This window comes from Caretta caretta, chromosome 10 (genome assembly GCF_965140235.1).
Source record: "Caretta caretta isolate rCarCar2 chromosome 10, rCarCar1.hap1, whole genome shotgun sequence".
Taxonomy (NCBI): domain Eukaryota; kingdom Metazoa; phylum Chordata; order Testudines; family Cheloniidae; genus Caretta; species Caretta caretta.
This window is the reverse complement of record NC_134215.1, coordinates 9,126,759-9,139,160: the sequence shown is the minus strand read 5'-3', so window position 1 is coordinate 9,139,160 and position 12,402 is coordinate 9,126,759. Positions and strand designations below refer to the sequence as shown.

The window sequence follows — 12,402 nt, the reverse complement described above, 5'->3', positions numbered from 1 at the left end:
ACAGACAACATGATGGTAAAAACCTGTGCACGCCTTACCTCCACCAGGACCTTATTTGCTCAGGCTTTGAGGAAGTCTGGAGTATAGGGGGGACATCAGAGAGCATGGGTCTGTGAAAGGTGGGATCATTCTATTCCATGGACTGGCTTTTTGTTGTTTTGTTTTAAACCGGGGGGTGGGATTTGCAATTCTCTCTCTTTTTTTTTTTATGGATAGCATTGTGGCAGTGCCCACAGTGTCTGATCCTGTCCACAAGTAGCTGTGTTTTTAATCATTGTCAAAGTGTCGAGAACTTGGGATAAGTAAAAATAAATAAAACATTTCTGTTAATGCAAATGTTTGTGTATGTACAAGAATGAAGTTCATTTCTTTAAACACAGGAAAGATTCTACCAATATTCACATCTCATTTATGAAGTGGTCCTTGAAGGCATCTTCTATGTAAGTGGTATTTACATAGTAATTTTCAGCTGATGTAAAACAACAGAGCTGGTTCATAATCACAGGAAAAGAAATTGCAAGTCACAAGGCAACATGATGTAGGTAGTATATCAAACAGAAGATGTCCTGTTTTGTTTCAATTCAGCATATATCTCTCAACAACAAAACAGAATGTAGTAACAAAAGGCATATTAGCTATAGTTACTCAAAGTTGATCAGTCAACAAGCACATTTCAAATGAAGCAAGACGTAAAATGTGTTTAATACTTCTGAAGGGACAAATCTCCAAAAGTAATTATTTATTTTTAGAGTAAATCTTGCCGATTTTAATTCACTGTCGGGGTTATTTATTAATAAAACTGAAAGTAAGATTGACCAAGTGGGAGATTCCCTCAATATAGTTTAAAAAACCTTATGCTCAAACAAGACACCAAAGTTACTCCATTAACAAAAAATGCAGCATCTCCTGAAATGCTTTGAATTATGAAGGTCGATTCATGCAAACCAGAAGTGAAAATGAAGATACAAGCTACCTGATGCAGTATTAGTTTAAAAAATGCAAAACCAGTAACTTCTGTTCAGAATAATTTTTACTTGGGCTGTGTACAGAGTTCTGAAGGGGACTGCCAGTGTCCCTTATACAATAATTACTCCACTCCTTCTGAAATCAGCAAAAAAATGTTCTGCACTTCTGTTTTAGAAACAATTATAGGAATCTGTGAGCATGTATTTAACATACACCAGTATAAAACTATCAAATATCTATAAAACGTTTAAAAATGTTTAAAGTACAGTTTCATAAAACACTCATTCTATCTTTAAAACCCTTTTCTCACAAAGCCTAAATTCTAAACCAGTAGTAGTTTAGATCCAAAAAGAATAATGAGCTGATATCTTCCAACCAGTTACTTCCCCCCCCCGAAACATATATTTAATCACCCTGTTTCCTAGAAATACTATTTGAAATCAGCTAGCTTTGCACTTTATAAAAGGAAATGGGTTTTAACGCAGGTGTTTATAACTGACTGCACTGTAACTAGGAACTAAATTAGGCTTATCATTAAAGCTTAACTGATGCCATATTCTCATTAATCCATGATATTTTATGTACCAACAAAAACTATATATCTTAAGTTCACGCAGTAGCATAGCATTATGGTTCTTTCAATCAAAGAGATCCTATCATGGATGTACCTGTTGCCTTTCAAAACCTGTACTGGATTTTATTCATCAGTAATTCATGATGCTGTCATCTTTAGAAACAGAAATCACATGTCTTTCCCTTAAACAAGAAATGCCAGTGCAGGCTGCACCTTTTATAAAATTATAGGTAATTCAGCTCTGTAAGGGTATAACAAACTGATGTACCCACTACAACCTCATGACCAAACATGAACTTCAAAGTGTAGTATGTGATTTACTGAAGGAAAGCGAATTAGGTGAAAATGTCTGAAAGAGATTAAACAAATGTTTGATTCATTTTCCAATATATGTTTTCCAGCAAGTGAACCTCTCCACTGCAGAAAAAAGCAAATTCATTATTAATTAGGGCTAACAAAATATAAACTATTAAGGGGGGTGGGGGGAACTGATTTTCCACTAGCAAAATTGACAAGCAGAAAAATATGACTCTTTAAACACATCTAGCAAAACCAGACTTTTTTGTGGGGAAAGGAAAGATGCCAGGAATGGACAGGACATCTGGAGACTGCCAAAGAGGGATATTTCCCAGCAGGAACTGTCCATCCCCATAAGGCATGCATACACCAGGACTCACACATTCATCAGTTAAGGGATCTCTAATGAGCAAATGCAAAACACAATGGGAGGGGAGACATGTAAAGTTGATTGAAGAAAAAAAGCCAAAGAGGCAGTTCAGTGGTGTCTGGACTTCAGATTTCATACACCTCCCACTTGACAACGCCAACTGGGAAAGGAACAGGAACAGAAGAAAGAAGCTTGAGAAATACAAATGGTAGACTGTGAGGTAAGGAGATTTGCAGGAGGAAGCGGTGAGAATGGAAAAACCATTGCTAGGAAACAGAGTCTGGCTAGAAATAAAGAGGAAGAGAAACAGGAAAGAAAAATTCTCAACTTTACCCAGCACTCTCTAACTCAGTCCCCAGAATTATTCTGGATTTCAGCAAGCTACAGCCTCCTCAGAAACCACACCACACGAGAGAAAAGCGTCCCCCCACACACCCCCAGCCCTGAGCGCTCTGGAACTCGGCCCCAATTGCAACTCGAGGAAAGAATCCCTGGCGGGCCCTCCCATGACCGCCGGGGTTAAGGAAACCCAACCGAGCACCCCCACCCTCCTCACCCCGGCTTCCTTCCCAGGGAAGGGAAAAGGAAACCCAGCCCCCCCCCCGGGGCCCCGACTGGCCAGGACTACACCCCAAGCCAGAGGAGCAACACCGGATTAATCACAGACGGGCTCTGATCCCCATCCCTTTCCGGCCCCCTCCCCCGACCCCTCTCTACCGTGCAAGGCCCCACGGGGTGTAAAACCCCCGCCCCGGCCGCCCCGCCCCTCGCCGCTCCGCTACCTGTGAGCCGGATTTTGATGCTGGAGCCGTTTCTCCGGGTCCCTGGATTCGACATCGCTCCCCGCGGAGAGGGGTGGAGGGAGGGGGGGTAGGAATCAGCCGCCGGCCACAGTCACCCCCATCCGGGCCCTGCCTCTCCCGGCCCCCGGCCTGGGCTGCCCCTGTCCGGCCGCCGCCGCCGCCCCACACAGCGGCCCCGCCACAGCGCCTCAGCAAGCCGCCGCTCGCAGCTCGACGCCCAGCCCGACCCGGACGAGGACTGCGCGCTCGCGCCGCCTTCGCTCCTGCGCGAGAAGACGGCGTGACGCAAGCGCGGCGGCCAGCGGCTGCCGCCATCTCGGGGAGGTCGCCGGCTGAGCCTGGCCGGTGTCACGCTCTGGGCGGAACGGGCAGCGCCCCCAGCGGAGGGCATGAATAGTGCAGCCACAGGGGAGCAGGTTGGTTCTTACCAGGGAGGAGACCGACTCTGTGCAGGATTTCAGGGTGGCCACGGGGAAACTGAGGCCTGTGTTGCGCTCCGTTCTCTGGGGCTGAGCCATGCTGCACACCATGTGCCCCCTCCCCCCGAAGGGTCATGGGTCACCCCCATTGCCCCTCCAGGGCCCTCTGGGACTGAGCCATGCTGGACTCCCCTCCTATGGGGCTCAGCCCCAGCTCCATGCACTCCTGATCACAATTACTGCAATTTGTCATATGTAGGAATGAAGCTGGACACCCTGAAAAAGCTCCAGCTGGTACCAAACGCAGCAGCCTGTCTTGTTCAATATCACTAGTTGCTGTGGACTCTTCATGCTAGTGCTCTCCAAGGCATTGGCTCCCCATTGAATACAGGATACAGGGAAAAGTCTCCATCATGATGCTCAAAGCCCTCTTTGGGGTTGGTTCAAGGTACCTGGAAGATACCCGCTTCCTTTGCAACCGTGACCGCCCATAGCAGTTACATTTCTCAGGAACAATATAGGAATTCTCCTACGTACTGGATCAGACCCCTAACCCATCTAGTGCAGTAGTCTGTCTCCAATCAAGGCCAGCACCAGATTATTTAGAGGAAGATGCAAGAAACCCCTTAGTAAACAGATGTGGGATAATCTGCCTTTGAAGAAAGTTTAATCCTAATCCCTTAATCGTTAGAGAGTGGTTTAAATCCTGAAAATACCTTTTTTAGCATTAACTATTCTAACTTTGGATATTCTTGTGATCCATATCAATGTTCAGTCTCTCTCTGAACCTTGCGAAATCCTTGGCCTCAACATCATCCTGTGGCAATGAGTTCCACAGTTGAATTAAAGTATTTCCTTTTCTCAGTTATGAATTTACTGCCTTTCAATGTCAATAAATGCATTCTTGTACGTGCGTTACAGGACAGGAAGAACTTGGAACTCATAGCCATGAGAGCTAAGAATGACCCTCAGAACTAAAGGCAAAGCTCACTCCCTCAATAATTTTGTGACTCACATACATGTAAACAAACACACACAAAATTATAAAGCAAAACGAATCAAGCTACTTCTCCTACTGGCTAGGAAAGGAGAGAGAGATGGTTATTGATATTTCTATGTGTAATATTTCAGAGGTATTCAGATATTACAGTGATGAGAGTATATACATATATAACAAGATTGATATTGTATGGCATGGAAATATCAAGACAACAAGCATTTTGGCACATTTCCATGCCACAATATCACAGAATCTGCTGAACTTTCCACACCATGATGTCTCGGTGCATCATGCTTACATTCCTCTGCCACATGGCCAGGTTGAAGGCTCATGTTTCCAGGTCTCTGTGTTATGCTAAATCACAAGGTACTCTCACGCCAGGTTGTGGCAATTCCCATCTTTTCTTTATTCTTTTACAGCATTCTATTTAAGGATCTCAAAGTGCTTTCCAAACATTAATTAACCCTCTCAACTATTCTGTGCTACAAAGAGATTGGAACACAGAGGGGTATAATGATTTATTCAGGATTACATAGCAAATTAGAGCAAGGAACAGAACCTAGGAGTCCTGATACCCTGTCTCCTGCTATAACTACCACCATTACTCTCCCATCCAACCCAAACTTTGAAATAGCCTATGTACGCTGATACAGAATATCAACTAGAATAAAAATTGCATAGATATCATAAAACTTTGATTTACAAAGCTAGGATAACATAATTGTCTTTATAAACAGCAAAACCGTCCTAGCTCAGGGAGCTACACAATGCTATCAGCAAAATAAAACAAACAATGATGAACATTTGAATAATAAATACAACATAATCCCTCCCCCAAAAGAGGTGGATTTAGTCTCCTCCAAACTCTGCTTGTGTCTCTTGTATTCAATCCATTAATAAATCTATAGATTATACCCTTTGGTAGGGCTAAGACTGGCATGCCTTGATTATTTATTTGCATGTGGTGCTTTGTGTCTCAGGCAAGCACATGCTAGGTTGAACATAGAACATGTTACTGGAGGAGGTTAGATGAGGCTATGCATAGCCAGACAGAAGGAGTAAACACTAGTGTGTGGCAAATGTTAGCTTTTCTTTTTTCTGCTGGCAAGGAGATGACCTAGTTCCCCACTCCTGCTGATTTATTGAACTGGAAGCTGGAATCAGGACAATATGCACTTGGGTTTTGCTTTGCTTCTGAGTGTATTTAGGTTGAAATCATCATCTGCTACTGCTGGATGAAAGTGACATGGCTGGCTCCTTCCACAGGCTAAGATAGCAGTTTCTAATCTTCCCTTCTTTGGGGTGAAAAAATTGAAGCCTGGACAGATGAATGAGATGAAGATTCCTGGAGCATGAAGGGGATGGGGGGTAGTGGCTAAATGCAGTTATTTCAAGCCCCTTCCCGTTAAAAAAATAATAATTCAGGATTTTGAAGTATATAGCAGGTAGGGCCAGATCCTCAGCTGAAAATCTGGCTCTTAAGGTTTTCCAGGTGTTGTATAGGTGTTTGTTAACTCCTAGCTCAGCTAGGGACTGGACAGCCTGAAATATATTTTCAGTCCAGAAGTCCCACTCCTTTAAATATTTTCAGAAATTAGGACTGAGAAAGAAGGCAAGGATATTAAGACTAACCCCTGCATCCCTGCTGTTTGATTTTCAGGATGCTGATGGCTAAATGCCTTGTCTCCCAGCAGCAGACTTTCCTTGCTGTTTATTTAGGTCTCCAGATTGTCGTTTTTAGGAACAACGGTTGTAGACGTTGCAATCTGTTTGCTGAGACAGGTCTGTGATGGCTTAACTAAGCATAGCATCAGTTCAGCAGTGAATCTTCTCTATACATGGAATTATGTTGCGGTAAAGGGGGAAACTGCTTTATAAATTCCATTGTCGTCTGCAGTGTCATTGTAGTTTGTAAAAAGAAAAGGAGTTCTTGTGGCACCTTAGAGACTAACCAATTTATTTGAGCATGAGCTTTCGTGAGCTACAGCTCACTTGTAGCTCACGAAAGCTCATGCTCAAATAAATTGGTTAGTCTCTAAGGTGCCACAAGAACTCCTTTTCTTTTTGCGAATACAGACTAACACGGCTGCTCCTCTGAAACCTGTTGTAGTTTGTGGGTATCCCTGGATATGAGAGAGACAAGGTGGGTGAGATATCTTTTACTGGACCAGCTTCTGTTGGTGAAAGAGACAAGCTTTTCAGCTCTACAGAAGAAGAGCTTGGTGGAGTTCAAAAGCTTGTCTCTTTCACCAACAGAAGTTGGGCCAATAAAATATACTACCTCAGCCACCTCTCTTATAAATTCCAGGAAGTAGACTGCAAAGAGAGGAAAACTCCATGAATTTTTCGTCTTCTTGGATAGTACCGTTGGATAAGATGTTCGGGTTTGATGGGTGAAATGGAGACCATCAGATGATTTCCTACATTCAAATCCTTCCTTTAAAACACTTATTCCAAGCCTTTCGACATGGACAATCACATACATTGTGTATTTGAATTAAACAGCAGTGCTTGAAGCCTGGACCTTCACCCTAAGCTTTGTGGATCTGATCTCCACTCTGTGCTTATATTGGATGCAAACTTCTCAGAGGAGAGATCAGATTCATACAAGGTTGAGACCTAGGTAGTCAGGCAACTAATCCCTGATAATTAATCCTTTGCCCTACAACTCTCTTTTGGTTGAATTATTTAGCCCTAGCAATGATCCTAACAGTTACTCTTATTGCATAGATTGGGCGGGGTAGGGTTACACTCTGGAGCCAGACTGATGCTTCCTTCAATGATGAGAGAAGTCAGGCAGTTCAAACACCCTCCTGTCCCGTCCCCCCCACTCCCCCACCCCTGCCCCAGTAAAAACAAAAGTGAAAATTGCCACCTCACACTCAGTCAGTGCCTGAGGCAGGGGGCCTCTCAGGTTGATGATTAGCAGCATCCGTGAAGCAGGCAAGCAGATTCCTGTGGGTAGCAAAGTCACTCACTAGGAGACAACTGAAAGAACACTGGTATGTGCATATTTATTCAGGCATCTATCCCAATACTCTAGCCACTTGTACAAGAATATGCTAGCTCAGCCAGTCACAGTAAAGTCAACTGCCAAAGGATAGCATCTCACCCCTGCTCATCCAACAGCCCCACAACAAAAGCCAAGGAAACTAAAGGAGCATTGCAGCGTGCATTCATGTGCGCTCTTTGTGACAGGGATCCTGGCTTTGCATTTGCACAGTGTTCAGCCCCCTGATCCCTTTGGTGGTACTTAGGTGTTACTGCAATAATAAGAGATCCTAGAGTGGGTACAGCTACCACAACAGTATAAGGAGTACAAACGAAGAGATGGAATATACCTGGGACACCTCATGAGAATGTCTGAGAGTAAGCTACCTAAACAAGCATTTCTTTGATGACCCCAAGCCAAGAGACTGAGCCGCTGACCTAGAGGCACGCTCTGTTGCACAGTAATGGCTGAAGCAGCATTATTACATCTGGATATAAAAGAGCTGGAAAAACAAGCCCAGGATAAGGATGATTGTGCCATTTGACTTCTGCCATATGCACTTGAATGGTGCAGGGTGAATGCTGCTGCAATAGAAATGTTAAGCAGCAACAAAGGCAGGGCTCTATCAGCCCAAGGGGAATGGGCTGCAGAGGAAAAGACCTCTCCCTGACAACACCCTAGCACCAGTCCCTGCCCCTTTAAACCAGTGTGCAGTGGCTCAAGCTTCTCCACTGTAGCATCCTTTGGGGAAAGAGGCCGTCTCTCGCCTAGCCAGATCCCAAGCATTTACAGCTCCTCCAACTGCTCCCTGAAACTGAAGGAAGCCAGTGCAGACTACAGAGCATCAGTGAAATATACTGTCTGAGAAAGACGCTGCTTGGTTACTGGGCAGCTGAGATTCTGAGTACTAAGAGTCTTATGGACCTGGCCTATTCTGAGCATCTTTCAAAGATCGCCCATCGTTGGAGCTCTATTGACGGTAGAGCTAGCTTAGATCAGTCCCACGTCATCTAGCAGTGCTGCCAAGTTAAACAATTCGGTGGTTCAAATGCTAGAGGACAGTTTCCACTGGTGTACTCACCACTGCTAGACTATTGGTAAGAGATTATGAAAAAGCTCAGCACAGACACAACCAGGTACAGTGCTTTAAAGTAATCCAATCTCAAGGCGACAGTCACAGGGTGGCCGAGGAAGGCCCACCTCTATAGTTTCCACAGTATGCATCTGTCATAAATATAAAGGGAAGGGTAAACCCCTTTGAAATCCCTCCTGGCCATGGGAAAGCTCCTCTCACCTGTAAAGGGTTAAGAAGCTAAAGGTAACCTCGCTGGCACCTGACCAAAATGACCAATGAGGAGACAAGATACTTTCAAAAGCTGGGAGGAGGGAGAGAAACAAAGGGTCTGTGTCTGTCTGTATGCTGCTTCTTGCCAGGGACAGAACAGGAATGGAGTCTTAGAACTTTTAGTAAGTAATCTAGCTAGGTATGTGTTAGATTATGATTTCTTTAAATGGCTGAGAAAAGCATTGTGCTGAATAGAATAACTATTTCTGTCTGTGTATCTTTTTTGTAACTTAAGGTTTTGCCTAGAGGGGTTCTCTATGTTTTGGAATCTAATTACCCTGTAAGATATCTACCATCCTGATTTTACAGGGGGGATTTCTTTATTTCTATTTACTTCTATTTTTTATTAAAAGTCTTCTTGTAAAAAACTGAATGCTTTTTCATTGTTCTCAGATCCAAGGGTTTGGGTCTGTGGTCACCTATGCAAATTGGTGAGGCTTTTTATCCAACATTTCCCAGGAAAGGGGGGGTGCAAGTGTTGGGAGGATTGTTCATTGCCCTTAAGATCCAAGGGTCTGGGTCTGTAGTCACCTAGGCAAATTGGTGAGGCTTTTTACCAAACCTTGTCCAGGAAGTGGGGTGCAAGGTTTTGGGAAGTATTTTGGGGGGAAGGACGCGTCCAAACAGCTCTTCCCCAGTAACCAGTATTAGTTTGGTGGTGGTAGCGGCCATTCCAAGGATAACGGGTGTAATATTTTGTACCTTGGGGAAGTTTTGACCTAAGCTGGTAAAGATAAGCTTAGGAGGTTTTTCATGCAGGTCCCCACATCTGTACCCTAGAGTTCAGAGTGGGGGAGGAACCTTGACAGCATCCGATGAAGTGAGCTGTAGCTCACGAAAGCTCATGCTCAAATAAATTGGTTAGTCTCTAAGGTGCCACAAGTACTCCTTTTCTTTTTGCGAATACAGACTAACACGGCTGTTACTCTGAGACACCTCTATGCTATGTATCAATTTACACCAAAGAGACATCTGCCTCAGATTCTTTTTACCTGGTGAAATACAATACTTTCCAGCTACAATACCAGTCTCAGCAGCAATGCTATGCCAGAAGGAGCAGGCAGCTGAGCTGAGGAGCCCTTTTGATGTTAACCCATTGGCCCAGACAAAAGATTTAATAGTTTAAATTACATGTTCAGGCAACCTTTTGTCCCAGTTTTGAATATACAGTATCATGTCCAAGAAATAAAAAAACAATAAAGGATCACTTTGTAATTCAGCAGCTCTGGTATTTTAAAGTTAAACAGAGAAGAATACCCACGTCTCCCACATGATTAAAACTGCATGCATCTCACCAGGGCAGATGGATCGTGTGTGCGACTCTTGGCCATATTAACACTTCAGTTACAACTGGGTAAATAAGAGGAGGAAATAGGTTCAGTTCTGCTTCCAGGCTGAATTAACTTTAATGGAAGGAGGTTCTCTATTCTCCAGTACCAGATTTTCCTAATACACTGCAACACTGGGTGCAAACCCCTAAACAAGTCTAGGGCTTTTTTTTTTTTTTGGTCAAAAGGAAACCTGAATGGGGCATGAAATCTTAAATTGTGGTAAATTTTCGGGAGAGGAGAAGAGATCATGCGGAATTGACATTCCATGAAGACGTTATGTATTTCTCCTTATATAGCCACTCTACACCAATCACCAATAGGGTAGCCATTACTCCTACAGACATTAGAAGATCAAGATAATACCTACCCTTTATGCGGTAGCTTTTATTCTGTAGTTATGGCTATACCTGTTTCCCATCTCAAGATCATCACAGCCATCTGAACTGTCCCACATGCCATTCAAGTGTTTGTCACTGCGGCTTGTGATTGGCCAGCCCAGAGCGAATAATCCAAGGCCTAATTTCTTTTTTTCGTAGGGTGTCAAAAGGTAACTAGACATATCACACATGCTCATCTGTTTTGCAGTCTCACTTGCATGTGTAGATCTACCTCAAGCAAATTCATCACTGATGTTCATCTGCCTTCCAGCATATTCCAGTCCTCTAGGGAAGTTTCTGGTTTTGGGGTTTTCTGCAATACTTAAATGTCCCTTGAGTTAGATAGGGGCCATGCAAGCTCCCCTGGCAACTGGTCACAGTTCTATGATGGAAGCAATAGCTCCAACTGAGATTGCATCATGTCCAACTGCCACATCACCCTTGCCCTCATTGTTGTAGTAGCTGGATAAGGCTGGGGCAAACCCTCTGCACCAGGACTGAGGCAGCCTCATATTGCACATGGGCTAAATGGCTTTCAACTAGCAAGGATTTCATTTATAACTGCCTGGGGCTATAGTCAAATGAGTTAGCTAGAGGTTAGCATTGCTCAAGCCTAGTTGCTGTGCCACCCAAACCAAGATTGCTTTCTACAGAAGACTGGATACTGCATGTGGGAATGAATAGGCAGGTTCTTGATCTGCTCTGTGAGAGGGTCTTTAGGCAAGAGTTGTTAATTAGGAGAAAAAGCATAGGAGGAAGAAGCTGTGATGTATTTTTCATTTGGACACCACATGTTTCATTTGGACACCATTTTTCATTTGGACACCTTTCGTAGAGTCAAGTAATTATAGGCACAGGAAGTGTCTACAAACAGCAAGGTTCAGATGCCCTCTGCCCAGCCCCTCCCTTTTCTATCACCACCACCTCCTCATGGCCTGCAGCAGAATCTGCTTTATAGAAGATAAATATCAGGGAGCTGAAGTGTCAGAGCATCAGGCATCTATTAATTGAAGACCAAGTCCATAGCTAGGACACTTTATGGTTTCTGCTATTAACTCCTGAATTGGGGTGTTGGGAGCAGTTCTTATGAAGAGGTTTGAAGGATAAAGTTCATTAGAGTGCTATGAACAGTGCAGTCTTCTAGGAGACTCATTCCTTCCCTGGTTTACCTTCTATGAAGCACTGAGAGATCATTCACCCTCAAACAGTTGAGGGCATCTTCTGTACTACTAACTGCAGCTCCTGGTGCTGTGTGAAAGCATTGAGGGGTTGGGAATTCTGAAGTTCATCCTTGAACATGAGGACCTGTTTGAAATAGACTTCAGAGAGGTAGGCCAGATCTTAGATAGTCTTATGGACTGCTTTATCCATCTATTTGCCAGCAGGAAGTAGTCTACACAATGTTGCAGCAGCTACACTCACTGCCTAGATTAGTATTTGAGAGCATTTAATGTAGTTTTATTCCCCTCAGCATTAAAAGCTATCCTGTTACTAGTCAGCAGGAGACTCATAGGCCAATCTTTGGGTACCACTGGTATAGAGATTGATCAGACCTCTGCAGTGTGACATTACTATGAGAACAAGGGCTTCAGAAGTTGGATGCTATAACAAGCTATGTTTAAATCAAGGCAATAATTAGGGCAGAGATCTTAACTGTTCTAGTCCCCATCAGAGCTGGGAGTCCTGGTCATGCAGCTCCTGCTCTGAACAGAGTATTAGTTTGAGAACTAGACAATAAGGCTTCCTCCAAAGCCAGTGTCACTATACAGTCAAGGGGCCCATTCTTGCAGACAGCTGTTCCTTGGACTAGCAAAACAGAAATTGCTAAATTCATGGTTATCTAAAAAGATAGTCTCAGTGAAATAGGTAATGCCTTCAGGCTACATATAATGAAATGCATAATTGCTATGCAAAGAGCCTGGTGAAAA

General features: G+C 43.7%; 1 protein-coding gene across 4 annotated transcripts in view; it reads right to left on the bottom strand.

Moving 5' to 3' along the window:
• SMURF1 (SMAD specific E3 ubiquitin protein ligase 1) overlaps nucleotides 1-3,245 on the bottom strand; it is a 58,873-nt gene extending 55,628 nt beyond the window's left edge. The window contains exon 1 of one of the 4 annotated variants that reach the window (XM_075117588.1): nucleotides 2,990-3,245. In XM_075117588.1, coding sequence (XP_074973689.1) covers nucleotides 2,990-3,044 — 55 coding nt within the window. In that variant the 5' untranslated portion in view covers nucleotides 3,045-3,245. The remainder of the gene's footprint in view (nucleotides 1-2,989) is intronic. The other 3 variants (XM_075117587.1, XM_048866663.2, XM_048866662.2) reach the window with 3 other exon arrangements.
• Between the last annotated feature and the right edge of the window lie 9,157 nt (nucleotides 3,246-12,402).